The 27,854-nt window shown below is 34.9% G+C and overlaps 1 protein-coding gene across 4 annotated transcripts in view; it reads right to left on the minus strand.

Moving 5' to 3' along the window:
- Positions 1 to 27,854, minus strand: part of MEI4 (meiotic double-stranded break formation protein 4) — a 208,235-nt gene that overhangs the window by 38,980 nt on the left and 141,401 nt on the right. For 3 of the 4 annotated variants that reach the window (XR_013383184.1, XM_077903318.1, XM_077903316.1), the window contains exon 4: positions 25,162 to 25,293. The exons of the other annotated variant lie outside the window; for it this stretch is intronic. Coding sequence is in view for 2 of the 3 variants with exons in the window: in XM_077903318.1 (XP_077759444.1) it covers positions 25,162 to 25,293 (132 nt within the window). In the remaining variant the exon portion in view is untranslated. The remainder of the gene's footprint in view (positions 1 to 25,161; positions 25,294 to 27,854) is intronic. 4 annotated transcript variants of the gene reach the window in all.

The raw sequence follows: 27,854 nt of genomic DNA on the forward strand, positions 1-27,854 counted from the left end.
TGGAAATGGGGAGACTCTTTTGGAACTACCTTTTCATTAATAGAAGGGTTTTCCTCCATTTAATCTTTACTCTGTAAATCCAATCACTGTCGCAAAGCATAAAAAACTTTTAAAATTTATCTGCTTTGTTCCTCTTCCAAGAATAGAGTATACCAGGTAAGGAACTAGAATTTGGAGTCAGATAGATCTGAGCCTTACTAACGATGTGACTTGGAGTCATTTATCTATCCCCACTGAACCTCAGCTCCTGAGCTATGATAAATAATATATCTCTTTCAGAGAGTTTTGTAATGTTTAAATGCAGTAATTTTCTTAAGTATCTAATGCAGGTCCCACACATAGGAAGGGTTCAAAAAACAATAGATGCTATTATTATTTTCTTAATATTATTTTTATTATTATTGAGGTAGCACAGGTTGATACTTAAAATCATGAGGCATTGAAACCACTAAGGTTTGAATTCCAGCTTGGATACTAGTTCCTAATCTCAGAAGTTATTTATCATCTCACCTATAAAATGGCAAAAAGTGATACCTACACCAGAGGGTTGTTTTGAGGATTAAATGGTACAACATAAGTTAAGTGTGTAGCTTAGGGCTGGCACACAGCAGGCAGTCAGGGCATATTTATACTACCATGGCCATCAATGCTACCACTTTCCCCTGTTATGATTAGTACCCTCCTCTGTGCTTGGTCATGAGTATAACAAGCCAGACAAAAATGTCAGTCTAAATAAACCTCTTCACATAAGCTACTGGAAAATGGCTATTACTAGTGCAAACATTTTGGACAAAATTATTTCCTTTCTTTCCTCATTATCTTTGTTTCCAACAATTTTTTTCATCTTTAAAGAAAAAACACTTTTTTCTCATTGAAAAAGACACACAGCATGATCCATGAAAGAAAGAATTAATACTCTAGACTGCATTAAAATTAAAAACTTCTGCAGAAGACAATGTCAAGAAAAGAAGAAGATAAGCTACAGACTGGGAGAAGATATTTGCAAACGACACATCTGATAAAGGACTGCTATTGAAAATATAGAAAGAGCTCTTCAAAACGTATGTCCACACAAAAACCTGTATATTGATATTTATAGAAGTTTTATTCATAATTGTCCACACTTGAAAGCAACCAAGATTTTCTTCAGAAGGTCAATGCATAAATACACAATGGAACATCCAAACCATGGAATATTATTCAGTGCTAAAAAGAAATGAGCTATCAAGTCATGAAAAGACATGGAAGAAACTTAAATGCATATAACTAAGTGAAAGAAGCCAATCTGCAAAGGCTGTATATTGTATGATTCCAACTCTATAACATTCTAGAAGAGGTACAACTATAGAGTGTAAAAAAGATCAATGGTTGCCAGAGTTAGGGGAAAGGAGAAGGATGAAGTGAAGCACAGAAGATTTTTAGGGCATGAAACTATACTGTATGATACTACAATGGTGGATAAATATTATTATACATTTGTTGTCTAAACCAACAGAATGTACTATAACAAGAGTGAATCCTAATGTAAACTATGGACTCGGGGTGCTAATGGTGTGTTAGTGCAGTTTATCAACTGTAATAAATTTACTACAGTGGTGAGGGAATGTTGATAATGGGGTAGGCTACATGTAAGTGGAAACAAGGGGGTTTGTGAGAAATCTCTCTGTACCTTCCTCTCAATCTTGCAGGGAACCTACAACTGCCCTAAAACATAGAGTCTATTTTAAAAAAGACTTAGTATAATGGAAAATTTAGAGAATTTAGACTAACAACGTGTAAAAAAATCATCCATAGTCCACCACTCTACAACCACTGCTGATTCTAACTTTGCATTGCACATTAGTCATTTTTATATTAATATCTGTTTATTTGATTTTAAAAGAAGAATATTTCCAGACCAAAGTCTTATACTAAGTACACTGGCCAACTTTTTAACCTGAAAAATTGAAGCAAAGAGTTTTTGAGTGATACCATCTCTTGTTTAGATTTAACGGGTAAATTTAATATTATGTTTTTAATAGAGCAAATTCTCAAATAAAAACTTTAACCAGAATCCAAATGATTTACAACCTTCTATTAACTTATTCTTCCCACCCCCGATATTGTGCTTTGGGGAAAAAATGTGAAAATAAGAATTGGAAGAAAGTAGGCTTTAGTTTTTAGAAAGGAGTTTGTGATCACACAGAATCACTCAATGCAGTCTTTTTAATTCAGCTGAAGTTCAGTGAGAACTGACATTCACAAGTACTGCATTCTCAAAGACTGTCCAGAAAATACTTAATTATGTTATTAGTTAAATAGAAAATCCAATTAACAAAAAAACAGGATAGCCCTTTATTTGGATATTCCAACAAAATTTTGCCTAGTCTTTGAAGAATGGAAGTCATCAAAAGCAAATCTTCTTATAGTTTTTCAGATTATACTCATTATTTCATACTGTCATCTTCTAAAAGAACTTTATTGTCCTGATACAGAAAATACACATGACACATGCAAGGTCATGTTTTGGACTTAACTCTTCTGAAATACACTGAACATTAGTATTTTTCCAGAGAATAAGAATTCCCCTGACCTTGATCTGCCATAGAGTTTCAGTATAGTTTTCAAAGCCTCCTGATACTCACTGTTTCATACGCTTTTCATAGCCTTCTAAGGTCTGTAGTGTAGATATTTGCTATCTTTGACTTAAAACGAAGAATCTGAGATTCAGAGATATCAGATGGCTTTTTTTCCCAAGGCCACAAAACTTTGACATTGCAGAGCTAGCACAGTACTTTAATTTTTGCTACTGGTAAAATGAGTAACCTTGGGCTAGTCACAGAACCTCCTTGGAGTTGTCATTCACAAGTAAAAATGCAGGGATGAGTCAAGATGGTCTTTCCCTTCCTTTTCAGCTCTATGATTTAGGAGCTATATACCCTCTAGAGCACAATGCTCTAGGTCCCTAATACTTAAGTATTAGGGAACCTTGCTTTTGTTAGCATTAACCTTTCTTATTGGCTTTACCTATCTCTATTCTCCATGAGCAGTTCTCAAAGTGTGTTTCACAAACTGCTGGGGGCCCATATACCTCTTGAGAGGGGGCATGAGGTTAAAACTGTAAGAATAAAATTTTAAAATTATTTGTCTTTCACTATTTGTGAAAAAGACAAATAATTTTTACTGATTGTATGAAAGCAATAATGGATCAATCATGGGCATGTTAGCACCAAATCAAGGCAGTGGTACCAAACTATACAAATAGGTATTGTTTTCTTTATCACCTAGTGTGAATGTAAAACAAAAGTGTACAAATTAAAAAAAAAAAATCCAAAATAACAAAATGCCAGTTTCAAGAATGTCTTAGATAGGACAGTGAAAAATATTAATTTTATTAAAAAGCAATTCTTGAATGAACAATTTTTTATGTTTGTGATAAAACTGTTAGTACGTATAAAGCACTCTGCTGCATGCTTAAGTATGATGGTTTTCACAAGAAACATGACTTGGGTGACTAAACTGTGAGCCAAATTAATTTCTTTTTATATGGAATGCCATTTCATTTTTTAATTTTTTTTAAAGATTTTTATTTATTTATTCATAGAGACACACAGAGAGGCAGAGACACAGGCAGAGGGAGAAGCAGGCTCCATGCAGGGAGCCCGACGTGGGACTCTATCCCGGGCCTCCAGGATCACACCCCAGGCTGCAGGTGGCGCTAAACCGCTGCACCACAGGGGCTGCCCTGGACCGCCATTTCTACTTGGAAAAACAGCTAACAGAAAACTATGAAGTGAAACAGTCATTTCAAAGAAAACAAATTATACTATTTGTTACCAATGATAAATTGAAGCTTTCAAGTAAAAATCGGAAGTTTGAAAAACTTGTATCCATCACAAAGGGCTGGAAGCTTCCCTAATATTTAAAGACTTTTCTGATGAGATCAGTGGTAATATTAAGAGTTGTGATTCTTTTTAGATATTGTGCAATAGAATGTGTCAACATTTAGAATATTTACATCACTCAATGAACCATTATTTTCCAAGTGACTAATGGATGGATAAAAGGTCCATTCAAAGTACAAGCTAAACCAATGGGTTTTAAGATAACAGAATATGAAAAGTTCATTGTTATGATTTCAAATAAGTTGACACCCAGAATAATTTCTCATCTGCTTTGCTCATGTTCTTCTCTATTTCTACAATTCTCTCCCATTTTTTGTCTCTATATTATTTTCATTCTTTAAAGTCCATCAAATCTTAGATATAAGATATATACTAAGAAATATGTATTCATTTGTGTTATAAGCCAAATCTTTCAAATCTTAAGAAACAACAAGTATTTGTTGCCTACTTCTTACAAGGTATTGAGAATTCAAAGGTGCATGGAATATTTCTCTCTGGAGGACACAAATGCCACTTGCACACTCTCTACTTGGAGAGGCTCCATGACAGCCCAATCCCTTGTGTTCTCTTACTTCACACTGCAGGCAGCATTAACTTGATGTCTATATCAGTTCTATACTATCAGTATATGTACTTCATTGCTCAGGAAGACTTTAAAGGCCTTTGAACACCTGCTAGATAGGTTCTAGCATAATGAAGAATCATTTGCTTCCCTGTCTGTAGTTCAAACATGAATATTTAAAAATTCTATTTTAAAAAAGTTTTTTTTAATAATTTTTTTGGTATTTATTTATATCCCATCTTGATTCAAAATGGAATCAAAACCTACACAATTTTTAGGACAATATATATGCTTTACATCTAATACTTCTTATAAGTGAATTATTTGACTTCTGAATAAGGATGGCTTGCTCCTCTAGATCTTTTCTAGATCAACATAAAAAAAATGACAGCAACTTGGATACTTCAGAAGCATCTTTTAGATGCACTCATGATGCCTGTTAGAAATACAAATAGCAATGAACTTTTTGATTCCTTGACCACAGTCAGTGGGTGTTTTTCTGTTTCGTGAGTCACAGACATCTGATGTAGATCATTGCATGTCGGATGCACTAAAAACATACTTTCTGATTCAGGTTAAATTCTAAGACACATATATTGTAAGCCAAATCTAAACTGGTCTCTACCTGGAGCTATTCATACTCATTTATTTTCAAAAAAGGAAAGCACTGTGCCAGCTTTTTCTGAATAAAAATATATCTTAAAAGCTTTCTTTCTGTTTTATAGCATGAATATTTTAAGTAATAAGGTTGTCCTTAGGATGATTATAGCACCATCTGAAGAAAGATGTAATAATAAAGTAAGATTTAATTTATGCATTTCTATTTTCAAAGCTTTTTTTTAAACACTTGCTATATCCCATGAATCTCTGAGGTTTTCTGATATAGAAGGTAGCCAAGGTTCAGCTTCCTAACAGAAGGCTATTGCCATAAAGCCACCAACCTGAGAAGGCATTTTTATTTCTATAGAAAAGAAACAAAACAGTATAAGACTCATGTCAAGGGAGAGAACTTGATTAAACCTCTGAAGATGGAACTTCATTACATATTTGAATACCTAATCTAGTCCACTTACGAATAGAACTTAGATGTTCAATTCTTTTTTAAAAAATATCCTAGACCAGAGCAGCCTGGGTGGCTCAGCGGTTTTACGCCTGCCTTTGGCCCAGGGCGTAATCCTGGAGACCCGGGATCGAGTCCCGCGTTGGGCTCCCTGCATGGAGCCTGCTCACTCTGTCTGCGTCTCTGCCTTTCTCTCTCTCTCTCTCTTTCGGTGTCTCTCATGAATAAATAAATAAAATCTTTAAAAAAATATCCTAGGCTGTTTTGCAAATAAGCAAGTTAAGAAATATTTGAATTGGATTGTATGTTTAGGCCATTAAAGGATTAACCAACTCTTATTTAATACTACTACTACTACTACTACTACTACTAATAATAATAATAATAATAAAAGCTCAGAGTTTTACAAGCTATCAGTATTTCCTCCTTTCCCAAATCCCTGCTTTCAACTTCTGTAGGTGCTTTTCAGTATACAAGTCTTGTAAAGGGTAAATAAAATAGAATATATAATACAGTTATCTCCTTAGCTGCTTAATCATTTTGTGTATGTTTAAGATGAAAATGGAAATAAAATTGCTATTACTTTTTACTAAATTCTATCACTGCTTTCACATTTGAACATTAGATGTGCTCATCGGCGAAGGATTTAAAATCAATCTGCCACATAGGATGAATGTTTATGGAAATACCGCCTCAAATGTTAATGTAATATTGTGTAAAAGAGCAATTCCACAAAAAACATCAGATTCTTAGGAATAAACACACACTGAGAGTCAAAGAGGTTTTCATGTACCACTGCAGAGAGTCACATGAAATTATCACTTTGGCATGCCGAGCACCACCGGATCCCTAGTCTATTCTGTGTTATGCACTATGGATCTGTAATCACCAAGACTGTAAAGGACATGCCTTTCTTCGTAAATGTCTTTGGAGGCCTCATTTTTCCTTATTTGCATTCTTTGAACATCTGAGCACTTTCAGGAAAATATTTATAAAAGCCTATAAACTATGGATTATAGTTAAAATTATAACCTCCAAGGAAAGCATCAGCAAAAACATCAAATATGATTCTTCCCCAGAGTGAACAGGAATGCAGTTCTCATTCTGCCAATCCATCCTTCTGACATAGCCAGGCCTCGTGCTGTGCCATCAGTACCCTCAGCTGATTTGAAATGTTCTTCAATCCCATCCTCACTTCAGGGCCTTAAATCCTTTCTCTCCATGAGCCTATCAGGGGAGTGTCCAGCCACCGTATTTTTTTTTTTTCTTAAATCTTTTTGGACTTGCTTTCTATATTAAAATATTAACATTATCTCTCCATATAAATATATTAAATAAGATGCAGACCTGTTCCTTCAACAATTATTTTATTTATGTGCTCATTCAAAATGCTTATTCATGGCCTACTTTGGTATGGATGCTGAAACAGGCATTTCTCTTCACAATTAAACTGTGAGTGTCCTACATGCCTTACCACCCGGGGCTTTCAGTACCAAGACCTGCCTCATGGTAACAGCTCAATAAATATGAGATTAATAATAATGACAAGAATATAGTTTTGAAAGAAGCTATGGTTCATATTCAAAATAATGTGCTTAATAAATGAGAGCAGAAATACTCTAATTAGTATCGCAAATCATGATTACAGGTGAGACTAACTTCGGACACTTTGGCCTCACAGAAACCTGGCTCTGCACTTAACTGTGGCAATTCCAGAGTTTCCTTGTGAGAGGAGCTTAGAAGGTGGCAATCTAGTTGGGAAGGGCACTGGACAATATGGCAGAAGATCTGAGTGTGCTGTATTACAACCAACCAAGCTCAGCTTCCCAGAAATTATTGCAGAATTTGAACCCATTGCCCACAGCAGGTATAAATCTTTCTACCAATGTTTCTTTTCCACCTCCCGTACAAAGAATTTTCATTCTTTCACTATTTGTTAATATAATATATGCCCAGAACTCTTGTAGGTAGTGATCATGTCTCTCAGGCCCATTCCTTCTGTTTTACATGCTGCTGTCATCTTGATTCCTATACCTGTTGATTGAACCATCTAGGGCCCCCTGACAAACAATGTCTTGGCCTAGTCACCTTACAGTGAACTTGACACCTACTATATAACCAACAAATGGAAGTGCCTCAATTCTAAAACCTTAAATTCTAAACTTCTACAGGCAAAATATAGCTGTCCTTTTCTGTATTCTTTTATTCACTCGACTTGTTTGACACCTGTAGGCCATCCAGAACACCTCTATCACTATACCTTTAAAAAGCTTTCATTTTCCCCATGTTATTGCAATACAATTGACATGTATCTTACATGTATCTACAGATACTATCTGTATCATGTTTAGCATAATGATTTGATATATGTACATATCATGAAATGATTACCACAATAAGTTTAGTTAACATCTATTACCTCACAGATACAAAGTTCTTTTTCTTTTTTTTTTTTTAATTTTTATTTATTTATGATAGTCACAGAGAGAGAAAGAGAGAGAGGCAGAGACATAGGCAGAGGGAGAAGCAGGCTCCATGCACCGGAAGCCCGATGTGGGATTCGATCCCGGGTCTCCAGGATCGCGCCCTGGGCCAAAGGCAGGCGCCAAACCGCTGCGCCACCCAGGGATCCCAGTTCTTTTTCTTATAATAACTTTTAGCATTTACTCTCTCAGCAACTTTCAAATATACAGTATTGTTAACTACAGTCATGTTGCTGTAAATTATATCCCCAGAATTTATCTTATTTATAACTGGAAGTTTGTACCTTTAGACTGCTTCCCCCATTCGCCCACTCCGATCTCTGGCAAGCTGTTCAGTTTTCTCAGATTTAACATATAATAGGACTTATTTCATATAGAACAATGCCTCAAGGTCCAATCATGTTGTTGGAAATAGCAAGATTCAATCCTTTTTATGGCTGAATAATATTCCACTGTGTGTGTTGGTGTGAATGTATGTGTGTGTATGTATGTATATATCATGTTTTCTTTATTTATCCACTGATTGACACTTAGGTTGTTTCCGTGTCTTGGCTGTTATGAATAATGTTGCAATAAACATGAGAGTATAGATATTTCTTCAAGATCCTGATATCATTTCCTTTGGACATATACACAGAAGCAGAATTGCTGAATCATATGGTGGTTTATTTATTTATTTATTATTTTTGAGGAACCTCCATACTGTTTTCCATAGTAGTTATACTAATTTATATTCTTACTAACAGTGCACAAGAATTCTTTTTTCTCTACATCTTTTATCAACACATGTTATCTCTAGTCTTTTTTATGGTAAGTCATTCTAACAGGTGATCTCTCCTTGTGGTGTGGATCATTTCCCTGATGATTAGTGATGTTGAGTACTTTTTCATGTACCCACTACATATCTATAGATTTTTTTGGAAAAATGTCTATTCAGTTTCTCTGCCCATTTTTTAATTTGATTGTTTGGATTTTTGATGTTAAGTTATATGAGTTCCCTATATATTTTGGATACGAACCCGTAATTAGATATGATTTGCAAATATTTTCCCACATTCTATAGGTCACCATTTCATTTTGTTGATGGTTTCCTCTGCTGGGCAGAAGCTTTCTAATTTAATGTAGTCCCACTTATTTGTTTTTGCTTTTGTTGTCAAATTGTTGCTTTCCATTCCTCTAGTAAGTACTTTTTAATGTACTAAATATGTGCCATGCATAGCCTACCTTCTCAGAAAAATACTGATAGCCACACATTAGTCTTCTTCCTGAAATAATTCTTTTGAGGCAAAGGATTTCTGCATAAAGTGGACATGGTGAGGAGATCCAAATTCCAATGTTCTTTTCTTTCCATTTTCCTTTTCAATTCTGAGTGAACTACAGTTACAAAACAAGTGATGTGAGTTTCAGGGTCAGTGACAATTGCTGATTGTAGGCTGCTTCCTTTCTACTTAAAGTGAAAAATTCTCATTCAGTCAACACATTTCTTTTCATTAAGTGAGTTATAGAAATAAAACTATGGATAAGACATTTGCACCAACCTCAGTCCAAAGCGAAAGATGTGAAAACAATACAGCACCATAATTATTTCCAATAAAACGTGTGAATCTCTACCAAAGTTAGGAGGAAGGAGATAGGTGCTCCTGCTGTGATGATTAGGTTACAGAAGGAATTAGGTTTTAATTGTGTCAGAAAATTGTTCAGAACAAATATAATTTTACTTGCCACAGGGAGCAAAAGAAAAACAATCAGGAAAAGATATTTTATTGAAATACATTTGGAATTTTCTCATGACACTACTGTGACTCTGATGATTTCTTTTAGTTCCAATAGACCTCATCATGACAGCCATTAAAACTGCAGCAACACATTCTCATGCTTATTGAAAAAAAGTAAAAATTAATCATACTTAATTGACATTTTGTTGTTACTACAGCCAAATGCAGAGGAAATAATTGGCTTTATTTTCTGCTCAAAACTTCTCTTGAATTAATTATAATCTAAGGCACAGAACTGTGACAGGAACTGTGCACCTGGTTTTTCCACCACTGTTTGATCCTGTATATAATGATTCTATGCACCATTTCAGAACTCAGAGAATACCACCAATTTTTTTAAATTTAAGCACATTTTTCTTTTTTTAGTAACTCACCAAAATAAATAAATAAGGAAGGAAATGTTCCCTAACTCCTTTCAACTTCTGGTAAGAGCACAGAAACCTTAAAGGTGATAGGAATTCTTGTTAAAAATGGTTTCTCTAAGAGTCCTCCAGTTTTCACTAAAGAAACTCTATGCCAGAGGCTGACTGAGTTGGACAGAGAAGCCTAGTTCATAGCCTTCCAAAAATTTTCCTGTACTTGCCAGACAACAGGCTGGGGATACTGGATACTGGATAGACAGCAAGGTGGAACAAAAGCTTTGGAAATTGTCAATGTTTAGCACTCTGGTCTTATTGGATCTCAGAAGCTCACCAAATCTCTATGGCCAAGGACACAGGATTCCATGTCAGGGTAAGAGAAAAGAACTGAACGGGTGCCACAGTCTCTCCAGCAGAAGAGTGGAATGGGAGGTTTTCTGTTACCTGAATGCACAGCGACCAGGGACAGGGGCAACCACCATGGGCATTTCTCAGACCCAATAATACTTTTCTCATCAGAAGATAAAGGCAGAGGAAAAAGGCAATTAAACAAACAAAAACACAGATAACATGAGAAATGATATGAGAAAAATGCGTAGTATCCCTTAGTACGAGGAAGAAAAGGCTGAAAATGACTTACTTAGAAACCAGAATAAACAGAGGGAAGCTGGCTCACCATTATGAAAAGGTGAAAGCCAATAAAAGATAAAAAGATACACATATTGAATTATAAAAAAAAGTGGAATGTGAAATGGGGAAAAATCATAAGCTAACTAAAATTCTAAAGGAAAGATGAGAGTTTGGAACTGAGGCATCCACATAAGGCTGAAGCCCTCAAAAGTCTCTGTGAATAGGTAAACTGCAAGAAAAACCCCACACAAAGAGCAGAAGTGTGAATTCCCACCTGCTTCACCTGGTTCCCAGTGGATAGGAAAAAAGGGCAAGGACTTTCGAAACATTTTGAGTCATAAACCTACCCTTACAGAGGTTGGAGATGCAGCTCATACCTATTTTAAATTGTGAGATGTTTGGTCTTATGTCTTGTATGCTAAGTAGTCATAGGTAATAAAACCATTTGTATGTAATGCTTTTTCTAAGAAGCTAGGGATAGGGCTTGGAGACCTTGGACTCCCTTTCATTTTCAATATTCATAAAATATAAATTGGAATAAATTAATATCATATATATGATATATATCATATATATATACAAAAATATACATATATGTATATACATATATATATATATATATATATATATATATATATATATATACATACACACAAAACCATTGCCTTTAATGCCTTTCCTCAAATGTGGCAAGGATTAGGGGATGCATTCAGGCATGGTTACTCATACAAATATAATAATAAATAATATACTCTGGTATATTCACTACATAATTTAAATTTTGGAATAAAAAAATTTGCCAAATTACTGATTTGTGTATTTATTTAGTGTTTTATATTCACCCCATCATCCTTTAACATAAAGATTTCAATTTGCAATACAAACTTTTGAATTAATAAGCAGAAATTTAGAGAACTGAGAAAGTTTAATCAATTCACAGAGAAATGACTACTCTAGATCTTCAAGATAAAGAAAATTAACCCCATTGCATTCACTCATTGCTAGAAGGCTTCTGGTATGTTTTTAAGGCTTTGGAAGATGTTTCACCGTGACCTTTCAATGTAGCAGGTAGCCTTTGTTTGCAGGTGTAAAATTAATCAGGAATTCCAAATCTACATTTTAGGCTATGCTTTGTGATCACAAACTTTACTCTTAAGGAGTTATTAGTATCATGATTCAAAAAGCTATGGATAATGATTGCGTCAGGAGAAAGACAGCTTCATGAGCCATTCAAGCAAGCATTAGTAATGTCGCTATGCTTTGTGTGGGCAACTGCTCTATGTAACCCTGGAGACATTCCTCAAACTAAAATGGTAAGATGGCCAGAATAGTGGGTTGATCATGATGCAATATGTTTAAAGAGTACCCATGAACCATATGTTGGGTTGGCTGCTACCCTAAGTTTTTGATTCAACTGCCTGGGATAAATATACATACCTACCACCAAATAGCAACACCATTTGATTTTAGAATTAGGCTCAGAGCAGTGAATTTTCCAAAGCTGCTAAACTAGTTAATATCAGAGCTAGAATAGAACCCAAGGTTTCCAACTGCCACTCCATTCTCTTTCCACCCATGTTGCCAATTCTTTTATATCTCTGTCTTCACCCACAATCAAATCATGAATAAATTAATAATTACTTTAAAATGTCAGCTTGTCATTTTTAAGAAATCAAAATAATTCATTTTCATATTTGAGTTGCACTGTCACAGCCCCTTCAGATATGGCTTCTGAAATTAGGGCACAGAGGCCATTATAATATCCACAAGTATACAGTAATGTATGACCTTGAATGATAAATCATCCTTGTCTTTATCTTTGATTGATTATGCTCTCTAGCATGAACTAGATAGAAATTTGAATGGTTAGTCTGAAAAACTTGTTCTTTAATAGGCTTTAAAAGGAAATGTCTCCCTACATCTTTACAGCTTTCTCTTTGGTTGTTTTTTTTTAACAGGCCTGTAGCTTTGAATTGAAACAGAAAGAAGGGTAATTAAAATTATCAAACATTTAATGAGAATATTATGGTAATAGAGAAGATTGTGCAAAATAAGGCATCTTTAATTGATCGAAGGAAATTTTACTTTTAGACAAAAACAAAACTTCCAGTGTTAACTTTTCAGCAAAATCATTTAAGTGAAAATCGTACTCCACAGAAATACTGTGATGGTGTCTCACTTTCTTTTTTTAAAAGTTTTTGCTTAAATTCCAGATACTTAACCTACAGAGCAATATTAGTTTCAGGTGTAGAAATTAGTGATTCCATACTTCCATACAATATCAGTGTTCATCACAAGTGCCCTCCTTAATCCGCATCTCCTATTTCATCCATCTCCCCACCAACCTCCCCTCTTTTCACCATCAGTTTGTTCTGTCTACAGTTGGTCTGCCTCTCTCTATCTCTTTCTTCCCCCTTTGCTCATTTGTTTTGTTTCTTAAATTCCACGTACAAGTGAAATCATATGGTATATGTCTTTCTCTGACTGACTTATTTTGATTAGCATAATACTCTCTAACTCTGTCCACATTGTTGCAAGTGGCAAGATTTCATTCTTTTTTTCTGGGCTGAGTAATATTCCATTATATATATGTATATATCACATCTTCTTTATCTTTACATCACTTGGGCTCTTTCCATAATTTGACTGTTGTCAGTAATGCTGCTATAAACATCAGGGTGCATGTATTCCTTTCCATTGGTATTCTTTTATTCTTTGGGTAAATACCTAGTAATGCAATTGCTGGATTACTTTAAATAGACACCATTTACATGCCATTCAACCTTAAAGCATTTATCTGAAGTAAGCACATTGTCCAAAACATCAAAAGTTTTTTCTAAAAGGCAATATTTTAAATAAACATCCTACCACCCCCACAAACTTGTGATAGCCAATTCTGTGAAAATCAGCCTCAAAACAGGAAAAAAAAAAAAAAAAAGTGATGCCTAATGTTATAGAAGATAATCAGAATTTATATCCCCACTGCATCATTTCCTTCTCTTTTTTATTACTTGTTGCCAGAAAGGTTTTGGTTTCTTTCAGGGTTTTAACCATTCCTGCCACTTACGCGCAGTTAAATGACCATGAACACTACTGATGAGACTAGAGAGAAAACAAAAGCAAAACTGAGCATCTCAAGGATTCCTGCTGTAGTCTCCAACTCATAAAGGCTCTGTTCCCAGTCTGCCTGCCAGAAAGCTATGTTTCTGTCCAAGCTCTTGATACTCTCAAGAACTGTTTACTTTTTTGAGTGAGGCTACACTTGGATCATATCTGGGAGATAAAAGAGGAAAAAAAAGGAAACAGATTGCATTTTTTTTTCTTCCTTAACAATTATCCTCTTTAACAATTCACATACTATTGTTTTTTACATTTTAGAATCCTCAGGTAGGTAGTTGTTTTTAAGTTTTAATCAGGAGGAAATAGACTGTAATGACATATCCCATCTTATCCAGTCACATTTTGGAAGGTAGCTATGCTCACACTATACCACCAATGAAAAGTAAGTCACACACACACAAAAAAAGTCACATTTTAGATTTTGAACTTTAAGAATTTAAAGTATTATTCGTTATGCAAAAGCAAAATCATAAAGCAAGAAAAATGTGTTTTCTGGCCTCCTGTGACAAATCTTTCAGGCCTCTTCAGTCCTCAGTGCCATAGTCAACACAAGGAAATTCAAACATTACCACCAGACTAATTTGGCACCTCTTCAAAGTATTTCTTAAATATTTGTCCAATGTTTATGTTCAGGAGAAAGAGTAAAACAACAATCTTTGTAGTTACCCGTGCCTGTCTTCCACAGAAAATGGTTTAGAGACCATCAGTTGTCAAACATAATACCTGAAAAACTGCTCTTGAAGATGGTTCTGATATCATGCATTTTATAAAGGCATATTAATGTCAGAGGAGTTTTGTATTTTAAGCTTTATATCTTGTTGAATAGTAATAATAACAGCAGGTAACAGCACTGGACACACAGTGTTATATGCTAAATGCAAAGATGGATTATTAATGAAATCCACAAAAATGTATGTGATAGATACTATTGCAGTCAATATTTTAAGAAAAAATATTCAGGCCTAAAAGTATTATTATTTTATTTTATTTGATTCTTAAATATTTATTTCTAAAAGATAAGGATCTTCTAAAAACATTACCACAATATTATCACATCTAAAAAAATTTAACAATTCCCTAATATAATTATATACAGTGTTCAACTTTCCCCAAATATTTTCTAATTTATTATATTTTTTTAGTTTGTTCAAATCAGTATATAATTAAGATTTATATATAGCAGGTATTGGCATCCATTTTGTACAGAGCCAGATAGTAAATATTTGATATTTTATTGGCCATATGGTTTTTGCTGCAACTACTCAACTCTGCTGTTTTGGTGCAAAAGCAGCCATAGACTAGGCATAAATGAATAAGAATGGCTGTGTTCCAATAAAACTTTACTTACAAAAGCAGGCAGCAGGCCCTATTTGGCCCACAGACCACAGTTCATCAATCTCTGATATACAGCAATAGGTTACTCTCTTAAAATATAGGCTCTTTCTTCCTCTTTTTCTCCCCATCTCACTGTCCACTTTCTCATTATAACGCAGTCTATCTATTGAAGATGATGAGTTATTTTTCCTACATAGTCTGGATTTTATCAACTGCATCTTCAGGGTTAATTTAACATATTCCTCTCTTCTGTATTGCCTTTAAGTTTATAATTCATTCTAGAGCCTTCAGGTTTGATTTGGTGACAAAAGAGACTACCTTAGAGATCACATGCCATTTTAGCCAGGCATCTGATTCCAAAGCTCATGCTCCTAGCCACAATGATTTAGCTTACCCTTGGTGACCTCTTTTAAAAAGCTCTAGCCTGTGTGTGGCAAATGTTCTAGTTAACTTTCAAATTTGTTGCCAGTTGAGCTCACAGATAGAAGTTTTTCTTCATAAACAGCAGCTTCAAAAAGTCATTCAGCATGTATAAATATTTAGGCCAACAGTGTATTTTGGAGAATTTTTTTAAAAAGATTTTATTCATGACACACAGAGAGAGAGAGAGGCAGAGAAAAGGCAGAGGGAGAAGCAGGCTCCATGCCAGGAGCCCGAGGCGGGACTTGATCCCGGATCAAGCCCTGGGCTGAAGGTGGCGCTAAACTGCTAAGCCACCTAGGCTGCCCATATTTTGGAGAATTTTAGGCCTTGCTCCATCCTTACCTAGTATTTAAATATTTGCATCAAAAACACTGGTAAAGGAGAAACAGCACTAATCTAAAATAGAGTTCATTATCAGGAATTTCTTGTAAGTTTTTGTTAAACAATCCAAAATGAAAAGGAAAATCCTGTGCTGAGAACCCCTAATCTCTATATTGTCCACTTAAACACAGTTTGATGCAAATTCTTCTCCCTAATGGACTGACTACTTACAGAGCCAGGCTTCCTAGATCTTAGATATGATCAAAATATGCAAAATTTCAGAAAATAATATGGTTCAACCGAAATAGGTCAGCTGTTTGTTGCTCAGAGCTATGATTACTTTTCTCTTTATCTTATTAAACAATGCTTATTTTGTTGCTACATTTTGCCCTGATAAAGAAAATGAGTTTACTTTGGAGAAAGTATGTACAAACTCATTACAGATTCAGAATTTTTAATTTGCATGTTCCATTTTTATAAATGAATTGCTTAGCTTTTATTTTATTTAACAAGTTAGTTAAACAGACATCTGAATAGTAAAAATGCTCCCTGATGTAGGCAGCAAAGTTTTTGAGTTTTCTTCTGCTAATATACTTTCCTTCCAATTAAAAAAAAATATTTTCCTGTAGAAATTTCTACTTTGTAAACATTAGGTTTCTGAAGTATTTAATATGTATAGAATACTTTAAATTCAGATTTCACCCCATCTTTATCAATATTCCAAAAGCATATTAATTTTTAATAGCTTGGCTACTATACCCAACAACATGCTGATTAGAATTATGAACTGTATCTAAGGAGAAAAACATTTCAGTAAAAAAGCCATTAAAAACTGAGGTTTCGGGATCCCTGGGTGGCGCAGCGGATTGGTGCCTGCCTTTGGCCCCAGGGCACGATCCTGGAGACCCGGGATCGAATCCCACATCAGGCTCCCGGTGCATGGAGCCTGCTTCTCCCTCTGCCTATGTCTCTGCTTCTCTCTCTCTCTCTCTCTGTGACTATCATAAATAAATAAAAAATTAAAACAAAAAAACAAAACAAAAAAAAAACTGAGGTTTCATTTTAAATCAATACAGTTCTGATACCCAGGGAGACTTTTATTTTAGAATCTGTGTGTGTGTGTGTGTGTGTGTGTGTGTGTGTATATATATATATATATATATACATTTTAAGATTTTATTCATGAGAGACACACAGAGAAAGGCAGAGACATAGGTAGAGAGAAAAGCAGCCTCCTTGCAGGGAGCCCAATGTGGGACTTGATCCAGGACCCCGGGATCACAAACAGCTGAAGGCAGTCAACCACTGAGCCACCCAGGTGCTGCCCCTGTTTTATATTTTTAATTCTGAAACATTTTCAACATAAAAGTATTTCACAAGTACAAAAAGCATAGCTCTTGAGTCCACTATATATTTTCAATTCTTGTTAATAGTTTCTCATATTTGTCTTTTGGGTGTTGAGTTTGGTAAGTTCTTTATAGACTCTGGATATTAATCTTTTACCTGATATGTCATTTGCAAATATCTTCTCCCATTCCATAGGCTGCCTTTTAGTTTTGTTGTTTCCTTGCTGTACAGAAGTTATTTATCTTGATGAAGTCCCAATAGTTCATTATTGCTTTTGTTTCCCTGGCCTCTAGAGACATGTCTAGTAGGAAGTTGGTATAACCGATGTCAAAGAGATTACTGCCTGTGTTCTCCTCTAGGATTTTTGTGGTTTCAGGTCTCACATTTAGGTCTTTCATCCATTTTGAACTTATTTTGTGTATGGTGTAAAAAAAGTGGTTCAGTTTCACTCTTTTGCATGTTGCGGTCCAGTTTTCCCACTCCTGCTTATTGAAGAGATTTTTTTTTCCCATTGAGTATTTTTTTCCTGCTTTGTTAAAGATCAATTGACCATATACTTGTGGGTTCATTTTTGAGTTTTCTACTCTGTTCCACTAAGCTATGTGTATATTTTTGTGGAAAGAGTCTAAATATCCATTGACTGATGAATGAAGATAATGTGGTGTGAATATATATACAATGAAATATTATCCATAAAAAGAATGAAATATCGCCATTTGCAATGACATGAATGGGGCTAGAGAGTATTATGCTAATAAAAATAAGTCAGTCAGAGAAAGACAAATACCATGATTTGACTCATATGTGGAATTTAAGAAAGAAAACAAATGAACATGGGGAAGAGAGAAGAAAACCAAGAAACAGACTCTTAACAAACTGATGATTATCAGAGGGGAGATGGGTGGGAGGATGGGTTAAATAGGTGATGGGGATAAGGAGCACACTTATTATGATGAGCACCAAGTGTTGTATGTAAGTGCTGAGTAACTAAATTCTACACCTGAAACTAGTATACTGTACACTATGAAACACTGAAACACTGTATACTGTGAAACACTGAAACACTGTACACTATATTAACTAACTGGAATTTAAATAAAACTAAAAATGGGGGGCACCCAGGTAGCTCAGTTTGTCAAGTGCCCCACTCTTGATTTTGGCTTAGGTCATGATCTCAGGGTCATGAGACTGAGCCCTGAACTGGGCTCCATGCTCAGCAGGGAGTCTGCTTAAGATTCTCTCATTCTTTTCCCTCTGCCCCAAATCCCTGCACTCTGTCTCTCAATTTCTCTCCAAATAAATAGATCTTTTTAAAATTTTTAAAAAGAAAGAAAATAAAGAGGTATAAATGCTTAGTTTATACTTTATATGAATGTTAAAGAATCCTAACTCCAATCTAGCTCCAATCTGGGCCCTATTAACCGACTGCTAACCTTGATATAAGGATAAGCAGGAAGGTGGCAAAGAGAGCATTTTGTAAAGCTGAAATCAATCAAAAGACAGTTTCTATGAAGTGCCAAGTAAAATCAGATGGGCACAGAGAGAATGCCAAAACAAGACAGAGAGTAGACGATGTAGAGGTCCAGTGGAGGGCGGGGGGGGGGGGGGGCGGGGGTCAGTGTTAACCCTGGCAAAACATTTGCTGACATTTGTGAACAAACTCATGATTGAACTGCCAAACTGAATTCTATGAATCAGAGAGATATATTTATTCAACACAAGCATTACAAATAATTTTGAACAGATAGACAATCAGAGGGCACAGATGAAGTAGAAAGGGATATAGAATATCCTGTGTGGTTCACAGGGTCCTTGTTTGAGACATGTTTTTCTGTCTTTGAATGATAGATAAAGTCCTCCAGTGAGATTTTACAAGGTTTTTCACACAGTAGGAGTTTTAAGTTGGTAAACATTTCCATTTCATAATCCAGAGAATTTTATAGGTAATATGATGATCTTCAAGAAGCCATGTCTCCTAGATTCAGTCTTTTTAGTATAAGTAATTCTTTAGCTAGAAATTTTCTACTAAGGAGATTAAATAGAATAAAATATCCCCCTAACAGCAAATGCCAGGAGGCCTACTAGAGGAGACAAATCTAGTCATCAGCCTTCTTTTCTTTCCCCTTTGGCATATTCCCAGTAAGTACCAGCAGCTTTATTTTCCTCCTCCTAACTCACTGTCAAGTTCCTGAGGCCTCAGTATGCTAAGAGAATTGTTTATGAAGTTGAGTCAGCTAAGAAAGAAAATTTCATTATGAAGGTGTATTTCAGCTGATGACATGGTAAACAGGTTTATGATATTCCCCCAATAAATCTGTATAATTTATAATAAATTAAAGATGAATACTAGGATTATATAATAAGAAAAATTTTAAGAAATAATAAGAAAAGGAGATAATAAGAAAAGGAGATAAACAATCCAATAGAAAATTGGGCTAATAACATGAAAGTCAGTTTAATATAAGAGGAAACATGAAAGGAAAATTGACATGAATGATGTTCAACTTCAGCAATAACAGGGAAATGAAAATTTTAAAAGCAATAGGATGCTTCACACTGAATATATTGACACAAACTAAAAAACAATTAACAGCATCAGGTGTTAGTGATTAGGTGGAGAAATGAAATTTGTCACTGAGTAAAGCTAAAGATGTGTATTTTCTAAGATATAGCAGGCTACTGGACAAAGGAGTTCTGTGCTCATTTTAACATTTTTGTAATAACTAAAAATTGGAAATAACAGCACCCATTTGTAAAAGATGGCTGGATAGTCTAGATCAAAAATGAATATAGCTATTAAAATGAATAAATTAGGTCTTCATGTATTAACAGTGATATATTTTGAAAACTGTAATGTCAAATTATTCAAGTTATTTTTTTTTTGTAATGTCAAGTTATAAGGAAGAACAAAGTATTGAAGGAACAGAGTTCCCTAAATATACAGGTTTTGAAAATTATATACAAAAAATTTTGCAAACAAAGCCCACACAAGATCATCTTTAGGTATATCCATACTCTTAGTCTTTTAAAAATACAGAATCTGAAGTAAATGTGAGAAACTTTTGTTTTTTTAATTCAAGTTAGTTAACATACAGTGCAGCACTGGTTTCAGGAGCAGAATGCAGTGATTCATCACCCACATACAACACCCAGTGTTCATCTCAACAAGTGTTCCCTTTAATACCTATTTAACACCTATTTATCCCATCTCCCACCAACCTCCCCTCCAGGCAACCCTCAGTTTGTTCTCTATAAGAGTCTGTTTTGCCTCCCTCTCTCTTTTTATCTTTTTTTTCCTTCCCTTCCCCTATCTTCATCTGTTTTGTTTCTTAAATTGCACATATGAGTGAAATCATATGATATTTGCTTTTCTCTGGCTGACTTATTTCGCTTAGCATAACACATTCTAGTTCCATCCACATTGTTGCAAATGGCAATATTTCATTCTTTTTGATCACTGAATATTCCGTGTGTGTATGTGTATACATACCACATCTTCGTCACCCATTCATCAGTCCATGGACATATGGACTTTTTCCATAATTTGCCTATGTTTATTGTGCTGCTATAAACACTGGGGTGCATGTGCCCCATTGAGTCAGCATTTTTGTGTCCTTTGCATAAATACCTACTTGTGCAATTGTTGGGTCATAGGGTAGTTCTATTTTTAACTTTTTGAGGAACTTCCATACTGTTCTCCAGAGTGGCTGTGCCAGTTTGCATTCCCTCCAACAGTGCAAACAGGTTCCCTTTTTTCCCCATCCATGTCAACATCTGTTGTTTCCTGAGTTGTTAATTTTAGCCATTCTCATAGGTGTGACATGGTATCTCATTGTGGTTTTGATTTGTATTTCCCTGATGATGATGATGACGTTGAACAACTTTTCTTGTGTCTGTTAGGCATCTGGATGTCTTCTTTAGAAAAGTGTTTATTCATGTCTTTTATCCATTTCTTAACTGGATTGTCTTTTGGTTCACCACATTAATAAAAGAAAGGATAGGAATCATATGATCCTCTCAATAGATGCAGATAAAGCATATGACAAAATGCAGCATCCTTTCTTGATAAAAACCCTTAAGAAAGTAGGGATAGAAGGAATGTACCTCAACATAATGGGGCCACATACAAAAGACTCACAGGTAATATCATCCTCAGTGGGGAAAAACTGACAACTTTTCTCCTAAGGTTAGGACCATGACAGGGATGTCCACTCTCACCACTGCCATTCAACATAGCACTGGAAGTCCTAATCTCACCAATCAGACAACAAAAATAAATAAATAAAAGGCATCCAAATTGGCAAGGACATGCACCCCAGTGTTTTGAAAATTACTGAACTCAGAAAGTCTGACTCCAGAGTCTGGAAGATCAACTGTGCCATATTTTCTGTTACTACCCGACCATTTGAGTTCTTTGCATTTCACTGACATTGTTTTATATCAACTTGTCCTCTGCAACTCATATGCACATTGTCCCACTTATTTTTTACTTAAGTAAAATTAGAGTAGATAATATATTTGTATTAATTTTAATATCTTCTTCTATAATCTGTGAACCAGATTTTTGAGAATGTTGATTTGCATCCTTATCTTGCCATCCTTTTCTATAGCTATGCTTACTTAAATACAGTTCTCTTTGGTCTTAAAAAATTGTTATATGATGCTAAGGACAACACTTTCATAAAATCTTGACAAGTATATATTTTGTGTATACCTATTTGGAGTCTTTATCAACTGATTAAAATTAAGAGTTTTTATTTGGAGTGACATATTTTTCTTATCATGATGACTGTATATTTACCATCTTGTGACATAATCACCTTGGTTTTCTATTTATTTTGAAAAAGACTTTGAAAAAGTAGCTTCTGTAAGATTCCATAAACTGCTGACTTATTTTCTAAGGGCATGCATTGTTTGGCTGTTCAAAACTGAGAACAAAATCAAAATATTGATTTTAATTTCTCAATCATTATGCCATTGGGACCTTGTGTTGTAAAGCTTTGTGAGTAATTCCTTTGAGTGGTTTTCCTCCTCTTCAACCAGCTATCATCTAGGAAAAGCCAGTCAGTAAACTAAAATAGTTACAAAGCATCCATGGGGTGAATATCTCTATCAAAAGCAACAGACATGGTTCTAGTAAGTTTTCTGTTTATAAGAATTTTGTTAATAAGTTTACAGATTTCTCTAGATAACTAGATGGTATGTGATTTTTATAGAATCAGCCTACTGATCAGGAATTACTAAAATTTTATACTACTGAAAGCTAGTTTATCAATATATTTTATTTTTAACTTTAACAAAAGTAGAGTGTCCTGTTCATGTGGAAAGGTGACATGGAAAAAGGCATGACTACTGTTGATAATGCTGTTATAAACACCAGGGTGCATGTATTCCTTTGAATTAGCATTCTTATATTCTTTGGGCAAATACCTAGTAGTGCAATTGCTGGGTCATACAGTTGTTCTATTTTTGACTTTTGGAGGAACCTCCATACTGTTCTCCAGAGTGGCTGCACCAGTTTGCATTCCCTTCAACAATGCAGACAGAGGGGTTTCCCTTTCTCTGTGTCCTCACCAACACCTGTTGTTTTTTGTGTTGTGAATTTAGATATTCTGACAGGTGTTAGGTGATATCTCATTGTAGTTTTGATTTGTATTTCCCTGATGATGAGTGATGCTGAGCAACTTTTCATGTGACTGGTGGCTACCTGATGTACAGCTTCTTTGGAAAAATGTCTATTCATGTCTTCTGTCCATTTCTTAACTGGAGTACTTGTTTTTTGGGTGTTGAGTTTTATAAGTTCTTTATGTATTTTGGATACTAACCCTTTACCTGCTATGTCATTTGCAAATATGTAATACCGTAGGTTGCCTTTTAGTTGTTAAAGCATGTTAACACACTATTACCTGCCAAAAAATAGTTATTGTTGTGTTCTTCTTATTCTCAAGCAATTTTACAGTCAAAATACCTATGTTTGAATTACAGATTTAAAATATGTTCTTTCTGAAATCTTAGTCAAGTTGCTTAAACACTCTAAAGTTTGATTTATCTATATACTAGGTAAAAAGTACAACTACTTCATGGAGACTTGTAAAGATTAAATGAGAATGTAAATAAAATTTCTTGTCTGTACTTAGTTGCTTTCCACACAAATAATCTGACTTCATCAAAGTCATTTCCCACACTCCTTCCTGTTTTTAAATTCTATGACCTTACCTTGCTTTTTTAGAATGCTGGGCACACCTTTTATTTATTTTTTAAAAAGATTTATTTCTTTTAGAGAGAAAGAGCAGTCAAGCACGCATAAGTTGGGGGAAGGGCAGAGGGAAAGAGCCTTCAAACCAACTCCCCACTGAGCACAGAGCTCCATTCAGGACTCAGTCTCACAACCCATGAGATCATGATCTGAACTAAAACCAAGAGTTGGATGCTTAACCGACTGAGCCACCCACACACACGCATCCCTGGCCACACATTTTAGAAATTCCACCCAATGCCTCTATAGTCGGTTATCTTCTGCTTTTCTTTTTCTTTTTTTTTTTTTTTTTCTTCTGCTTTTCATATAGATGCTTCAAGTTGTTTCTTTTCCATCAAGTCCTCTTAGGGAACTGCAAACTACCTTGATCACTTCCTTGATGGCAGAGCCTACAAACACCGTCAAGTATTTTAGCACCTCACTATTTCTCAAATGGATTTTTAGCTCCTTAACATCAGTAACAATTACTTAAAAATATCTCACGGGGTACTAAAGAGAGTTCACCATTTGTAGTCCCTTGAAAAATTACTGCCAAAAAAAAAAAAAAAAGGGATCCCTGGGTGGCACAGCGGTTTAGTGCCTGCCTTTGGCCCAGGGCATGATCCTGGAGACCCAGGATCGAATCCCACATCGGGCTCCCGGTGCATGGAGGCTGCTTCTCCCTCTGCCTATGTCTCTGCCTCTCTCTCTCTCTCTCTGTGTGTGTGACTATCATAAATAAATAAAAATTAAAAAAAAGAAAAATTGCTGCCTAGATGATTTATCATGTCATTTACTGAATTCAATTAGATTATACAATATTTTTGGAATATATTGTTAAATGTAGGGAACTTAGAGGTAGGTGATTGGTTAAACACTATTTAAAATTAGTTACATAATATCTTTTCTAATTAAGTTTTTCTTCTTTACCAAAACATTTTTTCTGTCTCTGATTTCTTTTAACTGTGCTTAATTCTATCACAGAGACGGTAATGCCATTACAACAGTTGACAAAGTGAACACATAATATACCAGGGTCAACATTAAAATATGAGAATGACGTCTATTCCTTAAACACGATATCAGCATTGATATGAGAGGCCTAGAGCATGAGTTTTCAACCTTAGCTGCACAAGGAAAACCTGAAGAGCTTTAAGAATCCCAGTATTTTGCATCTTAAACCCAGAGATCTCCATTTAACTGAACTAGCATATGGCTTCACAATGGGATATTTAGAAGTTAACCAGATGATTCTCATGAGCAATTAAAAATAAAAACCACTGGTGAGAGGCTTTTTTTCTACTTAGCATCTTCTCCCATTCACTTTTTTCTCACTGTTTTGCTTTAGGAACATGCTGCCAAATTAGATTTCAGGCCATTCATCTAACCATTCCTTGTCATCAGTGGCACCTCTGGCATACGTATCCATGTAAGGATGATAAGATGGTATTTTTCTGAAAATATCTTTATAATTTTAGTAGACAGTAATAGTGTTCACATACTCTAGGGAAAAAAAGGTAATAACTAAAATATCAACCTGGCAAGAAGCACAGAGAGGAGAAAAAGAAAGAAAAGTCTATAGCTGCATTAACCATAAATAAGAGTTACAGTTTCAGGCTACATGTACCTGATTGATGGTAGCCAGAACATCAGTGAAGCTGTTTACTTCTGATAAAAGCAGAGATATTATAGATTTTCTCAACAAGCTGCATCTTCCCAGGGTTACCAGACTCTGAGACACAAAATGCTGCACCTGAAACTAAAGATACAAATGAATAGATTTCTACTATCAAGTCAAGTCAAAATATATTTAGTGGTCAATTTCTAAGACTTTATTACTAAATCTATAGTGTCAGGAGTACAAAAGGTGTCAGCATAATTCTGGATCATTCTTAAGCAAATTATGAAATAGACAAATTATAACTTATATAAGTTATAAAATTTTCTATAGCAGTTAATATTTTGAAATATATCACAAAGTGCTGAAATGGAAGTTTTAGTTGAAGTATCAAAATAAATAATTATATTTAGAAGATAGACCATATAGAGAATGAATTAAGAAGATAAGACCCTTAAGCCCTTACCCACTAGATATAAGTATAGGTATAGATATATATAAAAGGTGAAAGAATGGAGTTTGAGGATATCTTTTGGGATAGATATTGGCACACTATGAATTCCACCTCCAGACTGGAGACAGGTGGGAAGGACTTCTTTGTTCTCCGTAAGTCAAAGGAGAGGCACTTTAGATAGAGGAGAAAACAATGCAGAACTCTAAATTTTCACCTAGAGAGGCAGCAAAAAGTACTCACCACTAAATAAATGTAAAAGGACAATGGAGACAATAAACTATATTCCATATAATTATTAGGAGAAAGGCCATTTGATTATTATTTTTTTAAATATTTTATTTATTTATTGAGACAGAGAGAGAGAGAGGCAGAGACACAGGCACAGGGAGAAGCAGGCATCATACAGAGAGCCTGACGTGGGGCTTGATCCAGGGTCTCCAGGATCACGCCCCGGGCTGCAAGTGGCGCTAAACTGCTGCACCACCGGGGCTGCCCAAGGCCATTTGATTATTAATCACATTAAGGTGTGTATAACTCATAGCTGGAACTTCATTAAATATATCCCTTAAAATATCTTAGAGATAGGCTTCAAAAGTATCTTGAAACAAAGAAACAGCACCTATCTTGCCATTGTTCTATATGAGATTAAAATAAAATTGAGACACTGCTTTTGTATATAAAATTTAAATGACATTGCTAAATAATGCCACATGAAAAAAGGAAATGCCACCTGTGTCCTTTAAGATAAACATTTAGTGTAGATATTTCTCAAATTGATACTTCACTAATATAATGTAAAAGTTAATCAATGACAACAAAACAGTGAACAGATTATAAAGTTCAAAAGAAATTTCTCTTATAAATCTGGATGTGCATAACTAGTTCTTAATAATAGTTTTCTAAGTCAATTTGTCAACTTAATCCTAAATAACCTCATCAATCTATTACCATAAGAAATCACAGTTATTTTCATTGTTGCTTTTTAATAACGTAACTGGCTAAGACTCATACCCTCTGTAATTCTCCAGTGCCACTTTTTTGCAGATTTTTTACATTTTTCTTTGAACCTGAAAAAAGAATACCCTTATTTAAGCTCTAAAAAAAAAAAAAAAAAAAAAAAAAAAAAACTCTGTTGAGTAGTTCTCTGATGCTCTAGTTGTTTACGTACCTCGTTTCTTAATATTTAAGTCTTTGGGAGATAAAGTCAAGAAAAAAATGCACAGTAAAATAAAAGGTACTTTAGAGAGTGAGAATAAAATTATGAGGGTAGTCACGGGGTTAGTTTGTGGAGTCTGGAATCTAACACTGCCTGAGTCAAATCTTAGCTCCACTGCTTATTAACTTATACTAGCAAGCTATTTAACTTTGTATGTCTGAGCTGCCACATTCTGCAAAATAGTGATTGTGATGGCACCCACTTCAGTTGTTATACATGTTAGATAGTAAAAATGGCTAGCATAGTACCAGGCACCTAGTAAGTATTCAATAAGTGTTACATGTTAATACAATGTGCATTGGTAATAGAAAGCACTGACGGTTACAGGAGTTTAATTTGTTGAACCCTGGAAAGTTAAATACTAGAAATAAAATCTGTTTTCCTAGGGTTAATATAATCCTATTAGAGAACACTGCTCAAAAGAAAAGTTCATCATGAAGACCGTTTCCATAATCTAGATAGGAATTGTTATGGTCTCCCCAGTATGACTGAAGTTCATAATAGAACAAAGACTAAGTATATAACTGTTAAGGCAACTTAAAATTATATGAACATTTTTATAAAAATGGCTTCTGTTCTTCCTTACATTTTAATTGACACTTGCCCTTTTGTAAAAACAGTGGAACTTTTGAAAGAGGGTAGCATGGAAGCTAGGGCTTACAATGTTATAGGAGAGGCTACTGTGGTAGAAACATGGAAGGTCTCACTCAACACACGTGCCATCTTTTTTGGTTCTAGCTCATATTCCTATGATTGCAGGGACTGGAAGCTAAAAATAATTTTCCCCAGATTCCTGTGCAGTTTGAATTTTGGATATTATTTGAGTTCTGCCAATCAGAAGTACTCATTTGAGACCTTGATTTAGAAGTGCATTATTGAAGAAGAGAAGCAGTACACATGGTATGCATTCTGTTGATGCAGACTGTGGCAGAGATAACATGGTTCTGGCTTATCTTGCAGCTGGTTTAGAGGCTCCCTGCTTTTGCAAGTTCTTAATCCTGACAGAAGCAGTAGCATGCTACCTTGATGGCC

The sequence above is a fragment of the Canis aureus genome, chromosome 7, assembly GCF_053574225.1.
Source record: "Canis aureus isolate CA01 chromosome 7, VMU_Caureus_v.1.0, whole genome shotgun sequence".
NCBI lineage: Eukaryota > Metazoa > Chordata > Mammalia > Carnivora > Canidae > Canis > Canis aureus.